Source organism: Artemia sp. Qi Xiang Cuo, chromosome 3 (assembly GCF_049724085.1).
Source record: "Artemia sp. Qi Xiang Cuo chromosome 3, ASM4972408v1, whole genome shotgun sequence".
NCBI classification, from domain to species: Eukaryota; Metazoa; Arthropoda; class Branchiopoda; order Anostraca; family Artemiidae; genus Artemia; species Artemia sp. Qi Xiang Cuo.
The window spans coordinates 8,119,569-8,138,876 of record NC_142796.1 but is presented as its reverse complement, the minus strand read 5'-3'; the positions used below and the strand labels follow the sequence as shown (position 1 = coordinate 8,138,876).

The 19,308-nt window shown below is 35.4% G+C and overlaps 1 protein-coding gene and 1 non-coding gene across 5 annotated transcripts in view; one reads left to right on the top strand and one right to left on the bottom strand.

Annotated features, from left to right (window-relative positions):
* Nucleotides 1-15,494, top strand: part of LOC148953718 (sphingosine kinase 1-like) — a 99,581-nt gene extending 84,087 nt beyond the window's left edge. For all 4 annotated transcript variants that reach the window (XM_089086791.1, XM_089086793.1, XM_089086792.1 and 1 more), the window contains exon 10: nt 13,923-15,494. In XM_089086791.1, the coding sequence (XP_088942917.1) occupies nt 13,923-14,108 (186 nt within the window). In that variant the 3' untranslated portion in view covers nt 14,109-15,494. The remainder of the gene's footprint in view (nt 1-13,922) is intronic.
* TRNAD-GUC (transfer RNA aspartic acid (anticodon GUC)) lies at nt 2,871-2,942 on the bottom strand. The gene has a single exon. It is a non-coding gene; the product is annotated as a tRNA-Asp (tRNA).
* Nucleotides 15,495-19,308: the final 3,814 nt, after the last annotated feature.

Below are 19,308 nucleotides of genomic sequence, written 5' to 3'. Positions count from 1 at the left end.
CCTTCAAATCACTTTCGACTATTAAAAAGGGCCCAAGGCCTTTCTATTTCCAATCGAATGAGCCCTTTTTAAGTTTCTACGACAACGCTTTCTATAAACACCTTTTATTCCCCAGGGTATAAATAACCTTATGTGCCCCCAGGCCATAAATGACAACCCTTACCCTAAGGGCTAGTAGGGTAGTTGTCATCCTCTAAGACCTAATTTCCAGAACTTTCAACTACGTTAAACAAAATGACTATCTCAAAATTTTATTGAATATGTTTGGGGAATGGTGGGCGTGAGAGGGGCGTTAGTCGCTCTCCAATCACTTTCAACTATAAAAATAAGCACTAGCCCTTTCAACTTTCAATCAAATGAGCCCTTTTGAAGTTTCTATGACAACGCTTTCAATAAAAACCTTATAGGCCCCCAGGGCGTAACTTACAACCCTTGACCTGATGGCTGGGGGGGGGGAGGTTGTCATCCTCAAAGACCTAATTTCTAGAACTACGTTGCTACTACGTTAAACAAAATGGATATCTGAAAATTTTGATTGGATGTGTTTGGGGGAATGGTGGGTGTGGGGGGGGGGGTTAGTTACCCTCCAATCACTTTCGACTATTAAAAAGGGCACTAGACCTTTCAATCTACTACTGAATTAGCCCCTTTTCATGTTCCTACGAGGACACTATCTATACGAACCTTATATGCCCCAAGGGTATAGCTTACAGCTTGTTTCCTTGGGACTCTGGGGGGTAAGTCATCCTTAAATACATAATTTCCAGAACTCTCAACTACGTTGAACTAAATGGCTATCTCTAACCTTTGATTGAATCTTTTTGGGGAAATGGTGGGCGTGAGAGGGGGGTTAATTACTCTCTACTCACTTTCGACTATTAAAAAGGGCAATTTCAATTTCCAATCAAATGAGCCCTTTTTGAACTTTCTACGACAACTTTCTATATAAACCTTATATGCCCCCAGGGAACGACTTACAACCCTTGCACTGAGGGCTCTTAGGGGATTATCATCCTTACAGACCTAATTTCAAGAACTTTCAACTATGTTGAACAAAATGGATATCTCAAAATTTTGATTGGATGTGTTTGGTAAAATGGTAGGCGTGAGAGGGGGGGTTAGTTGCCCTTCAGTCACTTTTGACTATTAAAAAGGGCACAAGCCTTTTCAATTGCCAATTGATTGTGCTCTTTTTGAAGTTTCTACTACATCGCTTTCTGTAAAAACCTTATATGCCCCCAGGACATAACTTGCAACCCTTGCACTGAGGGCTGTGGGGGTAAGGGTTGTCATCCTTAAAGACCTAATTTCCAAAACTTTCAACTACGTTAAATAAAATGGATATCTAAAAACTTCGATTGTATGTGTTTAGGGAAAAAGTTGATATTTAAAGGGGGTTATTTGCATTAAAATCCCTTTTGACTATTAAAAAGTGCACTAGCCCTTTGAATTTTCAATCGAATGAGCTTCTTTTCAAGTTTCTACGACAAAGATTTCAATAAAATCCTTATATGCTCCCAACGCATAACTTATAAATCTTGCCCTGAAGACTGTGGAGGGGAGTGTCCTGCTCAAAGTTATAATTTCCTGAACTTTAAACTGCGCGGAACAAATTTGCTATCTCAAAATTTTGATTGGATGTGTTTGGGGAAATGGTGGGCGTGGAAGGGGGGTTAGTTGCCTTTCAATCACTTTCGACTATAACAAAGGGCACTAGCCATTTCAATTTCCAATCGAACGAGCCCTTTTTGAAATTTCTACGACAACGCGTTCTATAAAAACCTTATATGCCTCCAGGGCATAACTTACAACCCTTGCCCTGGGCCGTGGGGGGCTGTCATCCTCAAAGACCCAATTTCTAAAACCTTCAACTATGCTGAACAAATTTGTTATCTCAAAATTTTAATTGGATATGTTTGGGGAAAAGGTGGGCGTGAGAGGGGGGTTAGTTGCCCTCCAATCCCCTTCGACTATTAAAACGGGCACTAGCCCTTTGAATTTTCAATCGAATGAGCCTTTTTTGAAGTTTCTACGACAGCGCTTTCTATAAAAACCTTATATGCCCCCAGGGCATAACTTACAACTCTTGCCATGAGGGCTGTGTCCTCCTCAAAAACATAATTTCTGTCTGAAAATCAACTACGATGAACAAAATGGCTATCTAAAAATTTTGATTGGATGTGTTTCGGGAAATGGCGGCGTGGAAGGGGTGTTAGCTGCCTTCCAATCACTTTCGACTATTAAAAAGGGCACAAGCCACTCCAATTTCCAATTGAATGAGTCCTTTTCGAAGTTCTTACGACAACTTCTTCGATACGAAGTGCCCTGGTCTAAAGGAAAAAAAAACAATAAATAATACATAGTGCCAACATCATTCTTATTTGCCCCCAGGGCATAATTTAAAACTCTTGCCCTGAGGGTTGTGGGGGAGTTTCCTCCTCAAAAACATATTTTCTATCTGGAAATCAACTACGCTGAACAATATGGCTATCTCAAAATGTTTGATTGGATGTGTTTAGGGAAATGGTGGGCGTGGAAGTGGTGTTAGTTGCCTTCCAATCACTTTCGACTATTGAAAAGGGCACAAGCCACTCCAATTTCCAATCGAATGAGCCCTTTTCGAAGTTTCTACGACAACTCCTTCGATACGAAGTGTCCTGGTATGAAAAAAGAAATACATTGTCCCAACATTGTTCTTTACTTAGGCAGCGCGATTGCGCTGCCTATGACTATTTATGGAATCATAAACAACTCTCTTGTTTTTGTCAAAACTAAAGTTGAAAGTATGATATTATCCATAATTATTCTCGTAGGCAATGCTGTTTTTATAAATTTGTTAACAATATGAAATCCAATTTTTGAAAAAAATCCTCCCCGGCGGGGAATCGAACCCCGGTCTCCCGCGTGACAGGCGGGGATACTGACCACTATACTACCGAGGACACGTTAAAGATATTATATGTATGATGAAGCGACGAAATATAATGAATGTTAATTGTTAATAAGAACAGAATGTTTACTTAAGGGAAAAATTCCAGAAATTTGCAAATGTTTTGACACGGACCTTGGTATAGCCTAGTTTTATATATAATCTTGGTGTAGTCTTTTAGCCAAATTAGAAAATTGGTGAGGTAGGTGACTAAAAATTTCAGGAATAGATCCTTTGGCCTGATTTTCAAGCTCCTGTCTCGACCTCCTCCCTCTTTGTATGCAGTGGCGTCAATCTAAAAGTTCAGGGGGGGTTCATTTTTCAATATCTAAGGTGTCAAATTTGTCACTTATCAATGAAAATACCAAAATAAAAGGTATTTTTCGATGAAAATGCACCAAAAAAGAGATTTTTCAAAATATAGCGAGGGAGCACTGACCCCTCTGCTCACCATTGATACCACTGATTGTAAGGAGGGGTGTCATTTCATGAAAATGTAGAGATGGGCAAAAATTATTGTTTAAAATTTGGAGGGGGGGGGGGGTATTTGTTGGTTTTTCGATTTTTTTAGTGGAAGCCCCAAAATGTATCTTTTTTAAATGGAAATATCGAAAGAAGTAGTTTTAATAAATCTAAAGGGGACAAATCTAGGGAAGACGTTGGGCAAGGGGAGTTAGGAGTTAGACACGTTCAAACCAGAGTTAGACAGGTGTTGCGTATATTTTTTGTTTTTAGGATTTAAAATCTAACGCAAAACTGAAAACGAAAACTTGCATATTACTATAGCAAAAAATATATGGTTTGGATTCCCAACGTTGTATTTTTCAATATCTAAGGACGCAAATTTGACCGTGTTGTCAATGAAAGTACTCGAGAAAGGGATTTTCCAAAACATAGAGGGGGCAGCACTGCCCCCCCTGCTCATCAATTGATGCCACTGATTGTAAGGAGGGGTGTCGTTTCATGAAAATTTAGGGATGGGGCAAAAACTATTGGTACTTTTGTAGAAAGCTGTAAGTGCGTGAAAATTGAAGTTTCGCTAATGCTAATGAAATAAAACAAAATAGGATGAAAATATAATAGTTTATGAACAAAAGTAGGCTATATATTTGCAAATTAGGGGTGTGGGGTAGACCATAGAATATATTAAATACGAAACCCAACCCAACCTAGGTACCTTTTATTCCCCCTAAACCCCAAAAAACTAAAATTTAAACATAGTCCCCGGAGTGAGAAACCTTTTGTAAGCCCTATCTTTATACAGCGTCTCATATAAGTACAAGGTAATCCGTGTCTGTTTTCGGAATAGACTTAGCGCTTTCTAAAAAAGTACCAAACTATTTTATAAAATCTGACGGGATGTTGTTGTTTTTTTGTTGAAGCCCAAAAAATTTTTTTTTTAAAGGTAATATCGAAAGAAGTGGTTTTACTAAATCTAGAGGGGGGAATCTAGGGAAGAAGTTGGGTAAGAGGGTTGAGAGTTGGACAAATTCAAACTAGTGTTGTAAACGTGTTGTGCATATTTTTTGTTTTTAGGATAGAGTCCAACATAGTGTTGTAAACGTGTTGCGGATATTTTTTGTTTTTAGGATAGAGTCCAACATAATGTTGGACATGTATATAAAATCTAACGCAAAGTTGATTATGAAAACTTGTTTATTACTCTAGCAAAAATATGTGGTTTGGATTCCCAATGGTGTATGCTTATTTCATTTTTTTACTTATTAAATCAAAAGTACAGCAAGCCGCGGGTGAAAAAAAGAAGTATGATATAGATAAGATAAGGGTTTATTCCAAAAACAACACAACACAAAAAAAACAAATGACCTACCATAAGCTAACGATTGTTCGGAAGTATTTACCCTCTTAAAATTAACACTTATAATAACATACTAAAGAGAAAGAAGAGAGAAAAAGAGAAAAAGAAGAAAGAAAAAAAAAGAAGAAAAAATGAAAATCTTACACTCACTCGGCTCCTGGTCGCAATAACCAAAAATCAATACTTCACATACTCCAAAACTTCCCGCCGCCATCCCATAAATAATAAATAAACAAAACAAAAAAAATAAAAATATATAGGAAAAAACGGGAAAAACGGGTTATAGTAAAAGAAATTTTGTTAAGTCATTATAAAAGAATCCACTTACCAAAGCGAATATCACAGCAACCTATCAATCCAGTTTTCCAGTGGAAAGAGATAAAGTTTGAAAAAAAACATGCTATGAAAGTGCTTCCGAGGTTTTTACACTTTTTGTATATATTCTTCCAGCGGGGGATTGTTAAATTTTGAGCCATTAAATGTGGGTTAACACCCTCTTTGTCTTCCCTTATGGGCATCCTTGGAAAGACCCTTGACTGAACTAAAGAAAATTTTCTGTGCCTCTAACAGGCTGGAGAAAAACAAGTGATATCCCATTAGCATTTTACTGATACTGCGATTTAGCTAGCCCTAATTTAAGTCAATCAGAATTTTTTTACAGAATTTTCAGGCGATCAGAAAATTCTAGGAAATATTTTATTGCCCCAAATTTGTTCTAGTCAACTGTCAGTATTCGTTAAATCTCATTGTGAATGGGCCCTAATTCCATCTTTTCTAAAGTTAGACCACTGTCATTTTTTTTCATTTATAGAAAATACCGATGAATTTCACGTCAGTTCATGGACGTTGGATAGGGGAAAAGTAACTCAAAATATGGGTGATATTAAATTGGAAAAGCCGATCTAATTTGGATTTCCCATGAACAGTAAGACAATATCGAATGAATAACAGTTCAATAGGAAAAAACTATTTTATTTGACAGTGAAACACACACAAAAAAAACCTCTGGATATTTCGGTCACGCACGCAGTGGCCGTCTTCAGCAGTTCCAGCTTATCTGCTGAAGATGGCCACTGTGTATATGACCGAAATATACAGAGATTTTTGTATGTCTGTCTGTGTTTCACTGTCAAATAAGTGGATTCCTCCTATTGAGATGTTATTTATACGTCATGGAAAGGCAATGTGGTCTTCGAAAATACCTACGAAAACATCGAACATGTCACATGAAAAAACGACGCATGTAGGCCACTTAGAATGCCATGATTTGTTGTCTACAAATATAAAGTCTTTGGAGGAGAGTCAGAGGGACCACACCCCTGTTATAAAATACGTGGCAAAAAAGTTAAAAATAGTCTGCAAAGGGGAAGAGGAGAATAGGTTTTTGTCCCTGTGTCCATATGTGCGAAGAAACTCACTTATCTGATCACCGATGCGCTGCATCCTTACTGTAAGCAAATGCTTGTGAAGGACATTCAGTCATATTTTGTACTAGGATATGACGAGACAACCAACAACGCTGGTATGAAAGAGTTACAGATACATGTTCGATATTGGTCCTCATACGGAAACGAAATCCAGAGCAGACATTTATGCACAAGTTTTATGGCCCACGCGACAAGTGATGACCTGTATAGGAAGATTATGTCAGCCATTGAGCACAATCTGCTGCCACTTGAAAAACTGATCACGGTTGGAAGTGACGGACCAAACGTCATCAAAAGCGTTTGGAACAAGTTCAATGCCGAAAAAAAGAAAGTGACGGGAAAGGGAATGTTGAACATTGGTACTTGCAACATCCATATAATTCGGAGGTGTTCGGAGAAGAAAGTTCCGACTTTGTTATTCTTGTGCATTCATTTTTTGACGGCTGGCATGTACGTTGTGAAGACTATCGAAAGTGCCAAAAGAAAGTGGGAGTGCCAGAGAATGCTTTCATGAAGCATGTCCCAAGCCGCTGGGTGACGATCGGACGTGCCCTCGCTAGAATCATGCAGGAGTGGCCAATCTTAGAGTACTTCCTGAACTTCGTGCCGAGAGAGAAAAAACTGAATAATCTTCTGTCCACTCCATAATTTCTGAAGATTGTGGCTTATATCAAAAGTGCGACGATGAAGGCCCAACTCGAGTTTGTTCTAGCCTCAGCAGAACTGTTCATGAGTTTCACCCAACTGTTCCAGAAAGAAGAGCCTCTCATTCATGTTCTGCACTCAGAGATCAATAGTTGAGAAGCTTTGCGGCCGGGTCTTTACTCCAGATTTCGTCACCGAGACTGAAAATTTCTCACCAGAAATGTGGAACCTTGCTGAAAAATTTGCAGAAAAGCCAATAGTTTCAGAAAATGTGGAACGAACTTTCGGTGAGAAAGCAACACTGAAAGACAAGACCATTTTCTATGTCAATGTGCGAAAACATTTTATTGCGGGTATTCGCCATATTTTGAACAAGTGTCCTCTGGAAAAGGATGGCTTTCTAGAGGCTTTACGCTGTTTGAGTCCGATCAACATGAAGGATTCAAGAAGCATTTCAGAAAAAGCCGTTGTGGCTCGCGACATTACGATTTGAGTAAGCTCAGACGTCGACTAGGCTGAGAGGCTGCTTGTGCGAACGGAAACTGAACCCAATGAGGACACTCCTCTCATCAATCAGGTTTGGAGCCGTTATTTTGGACTGATGAATGAGTGCAGGGACAGCAAGTACCCGGAACTGACCAAGCTTATCAAAGCGGTGCTGACGTTGTCGCATAGCAGCACAGATCCTTAGCATGGGTTTTCGCGTTCTGGTAGGATTCTCGGTGAAGACCAGGCCTTGATCTCTGAACGCCTTCTGGATACGAGACTCATAGTATATGACACGTTAAGTCTTTATGGAGGAAAACCAGAACGGTTTGTTATTACAAAAGAGCTGTTGAATCTTGCTCGTTCCGCACGGTCTCGGTATCAACAATATCTGGATGATAAGAAAAAAGAAGAGCTATCCGAGAAGGAAAAAGCAGCTTTCGAAAAGGACAGCAAGCGGAAGTTGCAGGAGGTCCACGAAAAAAAGAAAGAAATAGAAGACCTGGAAAGCAAAAAGAAAAAACTTAGAGCATCAGAGCAAGAAAAGAGAACAGTAGCAGATACTCTACTTCAGGAAGCGAACGACAGAATGAAGAAGGCTGACGAGTCCAAGAGTTCCATAGACATTGCCCTAGCTGTTTCTTTGCTCGAAGGAGCTGTAAAGTTCAGAACAAGTGAAAGAGAGCAGATGGTGGAATCTGCGAGAATGGAGCAGTCTCTTGCAAAGAGAAAAACTGACCTCGTATCGAAATTTATGCCCAAGAAGTAGCAAGAGTGATTCCAAATATATTACCTGTATCAGTCAATCGTTGGCACAATATGTGTATCTGATTTTTTACTGTTTTTTCCTATTTGTACAGTTTGTATTTGAAATAAAAAAAAATAAATAAATAAATGCAAAAACACAGGAAATGAAGAATATATGTCACCAGGCATCCCACGCCATCTATCAAAGATCTGATCCCTAGGACTTCCGAATCCTATATTTGGCCTATATTTGGGCCCGGGAAATCCTATAAAAAAAAAGGGCAGAGCCTATAATTTGAAACGAACCGACCTGTCCTAACCCTGATATATATATATATATATATATATATATATATATATATATATATATATATATATATATATATATATATATATATATATATATATAAAAGTTCAAATAGGGATAAAATCCTTTTAATAGACAGTGATGATAGAAATTCACAAAAATACCAGATATTTCGGTCACATATACAGTGACCGTCATCAGTAGTAAAACTAAAATAAAACAATATAAAACAAAAGTTATTATACTAAATCAACTAACACTACATATTGTTTGAATCTCTAATTCTTTTCAATGCAAAGGCGGAAGCTATTCTCTTTGACCTTCTTGGATTCGGTTCATTAGCGTTCAATGATATAACATTTGGACAAAGGTCAACTACATTGGGTGAATTGAACTTTACTCTCTCAGATTTTAATAAATTATCATAGATAGAGTCCAGCCCATATTCACCTGTATCACGATTCAAAGCAATATTCTTGAATAAGATTTTCTTTATTTCAAGAATTTCACGAAAATTTTGCTTTAAACCCCGATCCCTAGAAATCAAAGAGACATTCTCGAACAAAATAAAATGGTCTGGAAAATTGAAAATATGTTCAGAAAGGGCTGAAGTGAAATCTTCAGACTTAGAAACTTGCTTTAAAGCCGAAGAAATAGAATCTTTGTGTTGTAATAATCTCATTTCCAAACTCTGGTTAGTACGTCCCACATATGAGCTTCCGCAAGTACATGGGATCTGATAGACCCCACTTTGTTGCCCCAATGAAGTTAGATCCTTCCCAGAATTTAGAAAACTACCCAAAGTATTGTTACTCTTTAAAGCTACCTTTAGACCATTACTCTGTAAAATTCTTTCAAGTTTTTCACTTAGTCCGGGTTCATATGGTAAGGAACAAAAAACATCCTTCTCCCGAGTTGTGTCCAAGACTTCCTTAGAAATCTCTAGAAACCTTTTTCTTCTTTTTGAAAAAGTCTGGTTAATTAACCACTCTGGATACATGTTGCTTATTAGTATTTTCCTTAGAAAAGACAACTCCTCCTCAAAAAATTTTGGAGAGCAAATACTAAAGATCCGATCAGTTAAAGAAATAATCAAACCAATTTTTACTTGGTAAGCATGACCGGAACTATAAGACAAAAATCTATTGTTATTTGTCGGTTTTCTGTAAGTTTTAAAATCCAGACTATTTTGATTTTTCAAAAGAAGAACATCAAGGAAAGGAAGTTTCCCATCCTCTTCCAATTCAACGGTAAACTTTAAATCCCCTCCTAAACAATTAAGATGTTCCAAAAATACTTTTAATTCCTCCTCCCCATAATCCCATACTGAAATTATGACATCCATATACCAGCCCCAGAAAACATTTTTTAAAAAATATGAATCTAACGCAATTTTTACAATATTCTCCACAAAAATATTAGCTAATAAAGGGGATAAAGGGGCCCCCATAGGTAAACCATTTATTTGTTCGAAATACTCCCTTCTAAATTGAAAAAAATAAGAGAACTTATTGCACAACCTTACTAAATTCATAATTACAGAAACTTCCAAATCTGTTTTGTCACTAATCAAATCCAAATTTCTTAACAGCTTTCCTTCTAGAAGAGTTTCGGCTGCTTCTACATCAATATTTGTGTACATTGATACAATGTCAAAGCTTGAAAGCAAAGAACTCGAAGAAATGTATACTTTTTTCAGTTTTTCAACTAAATTCGAAGAATTCTTAATATACAAAATTTGTCTACACAAGTGGTTTACAGATTGACACGAACCATTAGCTCAAAACACGTGTTGGCGACCTTGTATTTTACACAACTCGTCACACTGGTAGGTTAGGCTCATGAATCTTGAAAAGACCAGATAATTTAGGGCACAAAGAACTGCGTGGCAGGCATTTGTAATATAGTTGAGGTGTAATTTTTCCTTCATAATTTAAGCACTTCAATTTGTTCTTAAACTTATTTGTAAAAGAGCCTGTCGGATTATAAGATAGCTTCTTGTATATTTTTTCATCCTCTAGTAAACTTCTTAATTTTGATTCGTAGTCCTCAGTATTCATCACAACTAAAGTGTTACTCTTATCTGCTTTTGTAATGGTAATTGAACTATCCTTTTTCAAGTTTTTAAGAATTCTCATGTCTTTGATGGTCGTACTCGGACAATTCGGTTTCAATACAAAATTAGACAGGGTTTTTACGGTAGAAGCTCTTACTAAGCTAACATCTTTTATTATATTTGCGTTTTTATGCAAAGACGTTTCTATTGAAGAGATAATGTCTTCCACGGGGACTTTATCCGGTTTAAAACAAAATTTCGGACCTTTTTCAAGCACTGATTGTTCTTGTATCGTTAAAGTTCTTGATGAAAAATTAACCACACCTGGTCCTAGAATTGACGAAGGTTTTACCGAATTATTTGTTGATAATTTCGAAAACTTTTTTAGCAATCTTTCTCTGGAGAGGTGAAAGTCATGATTGAAGTGATTTTTTCCTGTTTGTTGAATAAAACAAAAGTCACTTACACTAACCTATTTTTATATAAGATTTTTCAGGGAAAGTTTATCTCTTACTAATAAAGCTCTTGTTCGAATCTTATCCTTGATATTATGACTTAAAGTCTCAAAAGAGTAGTTTATTAAAACTTATTGTCCTTGAAAGAGTTCGGCTATCCATTGAAGTTCATCAAAGGTCGCGATATTTTAACCTTCACAAATCGTAGAAGAAAATCACGCTGGTTATCAACATTTGCGGGTTTTTTATGAGTTCTTATATATTTATCCACATTTTTGGTCAAATCATCCCCATAAATATGACGTAGATAATTTCAGAGACCACACTGCCTTTCCATGACGATAAATAAAAGTTCAAACAGGGATAAAATCCTTTTAATAGACAGTGATGATAGAAATTCACAAAAATACCAGATATTTCTGTCACATATACAGTGACCGTCATCAGAAGTAAAACTAAAATAAAACAATTTAAAACAAAAGATTATATACTAAATCAAATAAAACTACATATAATTTAAATCTCTAAATCTTTTCAAAGCAAAGGCGGAAGCTATTCTCTTTGACCTTCTTGGATTCGGTTCATTAGCGTTCAATGATATAACATTTGGACAAAGGTCAACTACATTGGGTGAATTGAACTTTACTCTCTCAGATTTTAATAAATTATCATAGATAGAGTCCAGCCCATATTCACCTGTATCACGATTCAAAGCAATATTCTTGAATAAGATTTTCTTTATTTCAAGAATTTCACGAAAATTTTGCTTTAAACCCCGATCCCTAGAAATCAAAGAGACATTCTCGAACAAAATAAAATGGTCTGGAAAATTAAAAATATGTTCAGAAAGGGCTGAAGTGAAATCTTCAGACTTAGAAACTTGCTTTAAAGCCGAAGAAATAGAATCTTTGTGTTGTAATAATCTCATTTCCAAACTCTGGTTAGTACGTCCCACATATGAGCTTCCGCAAGTACATGGGATCTGATAAACCCCACTTTGTTGCCCCAATGAAGTTAGATCCTTCCCAGAATTTAAAAAACTACCCAAAGTATTATTACTCTTTAAAGCTACCTTTAGACCATTGCTTTGTAAAATTCTTTTAAGTTTTTCACTTAGCCTGGGTACCTATGGCAAGAATCAAAAAACATCGTTCTTCTAAGTCGTTTCAATCACTTACTTAAACACCTCCAGAGACCCTTTTCTTCTCTTTGAAACATTCTAGTTAATTAGTCACTTTGCATGACTGCTGCGTACTAGTATTTTCCTTAGAAAAAATAAACCCTCCTCTAAAAATTTTGGAGGGCAAAAACTGATTATCCGGTCAGTTAAAGAAATAATCAAACCAATTTTTACTTGGCAAGCATGACCGGAACTATAAGACAAAAATCTATTGTTATTTGTCGGTTTTCTGTAAGTTTTAAAATCCAGACTATTTTGATTTTTCAAAAGAAGAGCATCAAGGAAAGGAAGTTTCCCATCCTCTTCCAATTCAACGGTAAACTTTAAATCCCCTCCCAAACAATTAAGATGTATATATATATATATATATATATATATATATATATATATATATATATATATATATATATATATATATATATATATATATATATATATATATAGTAAAGGCCAAGGCCATATTAAACTTAAGATCAGTAGAAATAGAAGCCTACAGTAACTCAAACTCAAAACGACCAAAAATTATTATTAAAGAATAAAAAAGGAAAGGAGAATAATTGATATGGCTGTAACACTGCATATAAAAGTATATACAGTAGGCTGTAATAATGCAAAAGGTAAACATAACATTGGTTAGGAATGCAAAGAAAAACAAAGAATGAATTTACAACGATAATCAAGTTAAAAATAAGTTTTGTTTGAACAATGCCATAACGTGATGACATTTGATTGTGAAATTTGGCGCTTCAATTCATCAATTCAATTCAATTTATTGAAATAAAAAACAAGATGAAACATTACACCAATAATAATATGGATCCTGGAAGCGAACTTGTTGAGGACCATAACAACAAAAAATTGAAAATGAACAAGAGAGAAAAAAAAGAAAAGCTTCACATTGATATTTCAGTTCCAAAGTTTTATGAATTTTCTCTCAAAGGAAAATTTCGTGGTGGGCATGAATGCAGACTTGCATCTAAATTAAATATAGTCACTTCCTTTTTTCACATATGTTTATTGATATTGGTTTGATTTTTATTGTCTGTAGTACTGAGGAGCTCATTAAGGTTCGGTATCAGTAAAATATTCAAACACAGGTTTTAGAAATTTTGCCCCTTTGTTCAAAAAAAGAGATAATTAAATATTTAAACTACTAAAACTAAAATAATTACTTGCTAGTTTATTTATCTTGATAGGTATGTCTCTCGATTTCCCGATTCTTAAATTTTACTTCGTAGTATGCAAGTGTTCGCAAAAGAAAAGCCGGCTCACCAAGTTTCTTTCTGCTTTCGCAATTATGAATAATACAAATTTGCACCATTTTCCCGTGACTGACAAATACATACTGACCCGCTAATGTCAGAGTAGATGGGAGGAACTGTTTGTACGCGCCTAGAATGAAATGCAAAAATCATCAGCCGGGATCTTACTGTTATATTATCTAGTGCTTTTCACCGACTAACTGTTTCCCTCCCATCTTTTGATTTTTATAACTCTACCTATTTTTCTGCATTACTTTGTTGTTCTTTTTGCTGTTTTGACGAATTTTCTCCCTCCTTCGCCTCTCCTTCCCCAAATGAATGCTCCTTGACTTTTCTGGACGAACCTGACTTCTTCTTTTATTATTAGTAGCGCTTTAATAGGCTACTGCAAAAAAAGTATATACTTTCGAGAAAGTAAAAGCAAAAAGTAAAGTAAAAGTAAAAATAAATTAAAAAGTAAAGTAAAAGTGAAAAAGTAAAGAAGTACATAGTTGGCACCGTTAGAACTACTATAGCCTCCAAATTGGTTTCTTGGAAAAAACAGAATATATATGTTTGAAAATTAACCGTGTAATTAAAATTTATTTTAATTTTTATTTCTTTTTTCAGTTTTTGACTAGCTTCGAAAGTGGAACTCATGTGGACGTACCTTGCTGTGAGATGATACCAGTTAAAGCCTTTCGTTTAGAGCCACAAACGTGTGAAGGCAATCTTACAATTGACGGTGAAAAAGTCCCCACTGCCTCAGTCCAAGTTGAGGTTCTGCCTTCATTTTATAGAGTGTTTATGCGATAACGCTCTTCGACCCCCCTAAGCTCTTGATTTCCAGCTTCAATTAATTCTTGCCTATTCTTTTTAGCAATGGAAACCCATTCTAATGCAGCAACTGAACTTTTCACAAACGACTCTGATCAAGTCTAGGTTTTATAGTTTTTAACGTTAAATCACTAATAAGTAGTCATGAGGTAACTTTTTTCATAGAATCCAGTTCCCAAGTTTGTTTTTTTTGAGTCGTGAATTTTCTAGTATCAGTTAATGCTCAGGTCACACTTTAGTCACACCTGCATATAAAAAAAGCCATAATTTATGATTAACATAAAGCTTTCTTAGGTTGCATGTCTTTATTTGAGACTACTTATAGTAAAATTTCAGCAACTCAGAGTTATCATAAACCGTTAAGTGCATTCATAAGACATATTTTGCTCTCATTAGTAATTTGCTAACTTAATATTCTGGAATAACAATTTCTTTGGTTGTATTTCCTTGTTTGAGACTACTATAGTAAAATTCTACATAGTAAAATTTCAGTAGCTCGGAGTTTTCATAAACCGTTAAATGTATTTATAAGATACATTTTGCTCTGACTAGTAATTTATTAACTTAATATTCTGGTATAACTTGGTTATAACTTGGTCTGGTATAACTTGGTTATATTCTGGTATAACTCTGGTATTTCTTTGGTTATATTTTCTTGTTTGAGACTACTTAAAGTCAACACTATAGCAAGTGTGAGTTGTTCGTAGCAGTTTTAGACGTTTGGGATTTTTTATACGTCATGTTAGAGTGAATCTTTTCCACTTCAGTCATTTTTTCCCACTAACCCAGTCAACAACAATAATAAGAGTTCTAGCTCCAAGCTATAACTAAGGCCTGAATCGTACCGTGGCCATACCTGTTGATGAAAAAGCAAAAATTTATTAATGATCTCCATTCTTTCTTAATCTTAAAATCAGGCTTGTGCAAGGCCGTATCCAAGGGGGTAAGGGTTTTCGACCCCCCCCCCCTCGAAATGTTTGTCCAAGTTGTAAAAACGTAAAAACTGAATATAAACCAATTTTTGATGTGTTTTTGAAAAGTTTTTTTTGGTAACCCCCCTTTCCGGAAGAAATCTTGGATACCACCCTGGGCTTGAGCATCAGAAGCAGAATGTTGATAAGATAAGATAAGATAAGGGTTTATTCCAAAAACAACACAACACAAAAAAAAACAAATGACCTTCCATAAGCTAACGCTTGTTCGGAAGTATTTACCATCTTAAAATTAACACTTATAATAACATACTAAAGAGAAAGAAGAGAAAAAAAGAGAAAAAGAAGAAAGAAAAAAAGAAGAAAAAATGAAAATCCTACACTCACTCGGCTCCTGGTCGCAATAAGCAAAAATCAATACTTCACATACTCCAAAACTCCAAAACTTCCCGCCGCCATCCCATAAATAATAAATAAACAAAACAAAAAAATAAAAATATATAGGAAAAACGGGTTCCGGGAAAACCTGAGAGTGACTCAACTATACCACCCTTTAAACAAATTCATACAAATTCATACCTATGGAGAAAAAGGGTTTTGAGGGCCCGACGGAATTCACATAGATTCGCTGAACTTTTTAAAGAAACAGGCAAATTATTCCAGACAACTGGCCCCACATGACGTATTGAAAATAGCGATCTAGTACTAGTAACTTGAGGTGCCCGTATATCTCTAGCAAGACGAGTAGGATAATTATGTACATCATCACCAGAAATAAATAAATTTAAAAAAATTAAAAAACACTTGGGAACCAAATTAGAAAAATATTGAAGCATAAATAACCCATGGTAAAATTTTCCAAGACCTGACACAGGGATAATATTTAACTGTACATATTGGGATCTCACCGAGGTTCTCCGATTATCTCCGGACAACACTCGCGGTGCCATATTTTGTATCACACGTAACTGCTGCAAATGCACAGAAAATGTGCTAGACCATATACTCACGCAATATACTAAATACGGGTGAACTAACGAAAAATAAATCAATCTCAAAACAGAATCATGGAAAATATTTTTTAACTTTCTCATCATTCCAACATTTCTTGCAATCTTACTACTAATAAAAGAAACATGATTTTTAATACTAAGGCATTCATCCACAATAACACCAAGGTATCATATAGTATTTGTACGCTTAATTACATAATTCTTCATTTGCAAATCCGCAACCCAAGGGTAAAAATTTGATGATCTACCATATATAATAAAACCTGATTTACTATGGTTTAACAAAATCTTATTCACTCTCATCCACTTATCTATACCTAACATACCTCTTCTCATTATCTCTATTAAATCAGATTCAGTCTTTACTGTAGCAGTAAAATGAGTATCATCTGCAAAACTAGGAATAATCACCCTACAATTAGAATGTGCACTATCTAACAAATCCAAAACAGAAAATCGTAAGTCGTTAATATAAACCAAGAATAAAAGCGGACCTAAAACAGAACCCCGCGGAACACCATAATCAACCATTCTTTCACAAGACCTCACATTAGAAATTTCAACGCACTGGGTCCTACCTCGCAAAAAAGTTTCAAATAACTTCAACGCATTTCCTCTAATTCCACACTTTTCTAGCTTCATAATTAAAATTTCATGGTCAACTGAATCGAACGCTTTAACAATATCTAAAAAAATAGACGCCACCTTAAAACCTTGGTCCAAAGCATCATGCACAAACGTCGTCAAAAATAAAACTGCCTGTTCGGTAGACATCTCCTTACGAAAACCAAACTGATTAGAATGGAAAAAGGAAATATTCTCCAAAAACTCAGATACTCTAGAATTAAAAAGTTTTTCTATTAGCCTAGATATAACAGAAAGGAGGGATATCGGTCGATAATGATTCACATTTTTCCTATCACCCCCTTTAAATAAAGGTATTACTCTGACACTTTTAAGACACTCTGGATATATACCACATTTAAAACTAGCATTAATCAGGTACAAAATTTGTTGCGAAATAACAGGAAAAATTGACTTGAAAACGTTTGTTGAAATAAAGTCTGACCCGGATGCACTGTTTCGCATACCTTTTACCACATCACACAATTCTTTTTCAGTAACCGGTCGCAAGTACATAGAAACGTCACTACTTTCAGGCAAAAACTGAGTAAAATCACCATCACTTGCATGCTGCTCAACAGACGACGCTAACTGGCCCCCTACACTAGAAAAGTGCTCACACATACGTTCAGTAGTTTGGCGAATATTTTCACCATCAACAAGACTACAAACAATTTTAGGCTTATTCGGTTTAATAACAGAATTTATAACAGTCCAAGTCTTTCTCGGGTTACCCTCAGCATTTTTAAAACTATCACTCAGGTAATCTAACTTAGCTTTACGAAGTATACTATTCAACTTATTACTATACGCTTTATAAATATTTATATCGCTAAAACTATTACTTAATGCGGACTTTTTATACAATTCCTGTCGCCTAGCTAGAGAAACTAGAATACTCTTCGTAACCCAAGGCTTCTTCGGCGACTCAAAATACTTACGTTTCTTCCTAACTTGACTACAAGCAACTACCATATCCTTAATCATCGAATACAAAAGTGTAAATTTATCATTCACATCCATATCATTACTATATAAAAAATCACAATTTTTTCCTCCAAGCTCATTTTTTAACTTCGGTACATTAATAACAGGAAAACAATTTTCCGGTACTTCAGAACGCTCTGATCTTGGCCGGTTCAAAAGAGAAGGAATAGATACCAACAGACCGAAATGATCCGAAACGTCATTTACAATAACACTCGCACTAGTATATCCAGTATTTAAGTAAACCTTATCAATCAACGTAGCAGAATCATGGCTCACTCTTGTACATATATTAATAGAAGGCTGTAGTCCATAACCTAGCATAGTGTTTAGAAACTCCCTAGCTCTAAGGGTACTATTCACAGTTCTTAAATCCAAGTTGAAATCACCACAAATAAAACAAGGTATAGTTGAAATTGGTAACTTATCCAATTGCTCTTCTAAAAGTGAGCTAAACTCACCTATATTATACGAAGGGGGTCTATAAACGACAATCATAAAACACTTAAAATTAAGACACTGCAATTCTAACACCATACTTTCAAACACCATTTCTCGATTAACTCTTATATCATCTCTCACCTCAACCTCAAAATCATTACGCACGTAAATTGCTAAACCGTCATGTTGATGCATCTCTCTATTTTTAATATACAGCTTATAATTACCAATCTCTAACAGAAAAGAACTATGGTTCTTCAACCAAGTTTCCGTTAAAGCTAAAAAATGAGGGGTTGATTTCAGACATAACTCATTCAAAAACTGGTATGAACTTCCAATCTCTTGACAATTTAAATGAAAAATATTAAACTCATTTTGACAACTAATAGAACTCAAATCACACAGAAACTTATTACGGGAATCAGGATTAACCAAATGAGAAGAAATATGAGAAGAAATTTGCTAAAAAAGATTATATCAATAGTAATTTGTTCCAAAGTACCATGTATTAATACCGTGTAATTTTTTTGTCAGATTAATCCTATAAATAGAAACTTTGGTTTTATTATTCTCCAATCATTTCCAATTTAAATGAAAGCGTATCTTAAATATTTGCTTTGATTGGTCAATCCCAAAAATCAGGCGGGAAAGATGAACACAGCTTAACTCACATAGTTATGTAGTGGAAACATAATTCACGCTGATGTTCACGTCCGCGGTGATGTTCACGTCCACGCTGGCTTTCACGTCCATAACTTTTTTGTATTATTATTTCTTTAAGTTTTAGTGTCTGATCACTTTCTTAGCCGTTAAATTTAAACAGTCAGGGTGATTATATTTATAAAATTAGGATTAATACTAAACATTAAAAAGATTACCGTTTAAAGGAAGGTAGGTTCTTGAAGCCGACCCAACTAATTTAAAATTCCATTTCGCAACAAAAAAAAAGATTCTGTCATCGACTTTTTATTTTCAATTCTTTCCATTTTGACCTAATTATCCATATTTTTTCCACCAGATAATGGCTTTGAAAGGTCAGAACTGGGTTCTAGTCTTTCGTTTGAATTATTTCCCCTTTTGTTTTATTGACCCGGTCAAATTTTGGACAGTCCAATTCCAAGGGATTTAAGTTGTAAGCCCTACATTTTAGATGAGTTGCTCTCGCCACTGCCAATAGCTCTC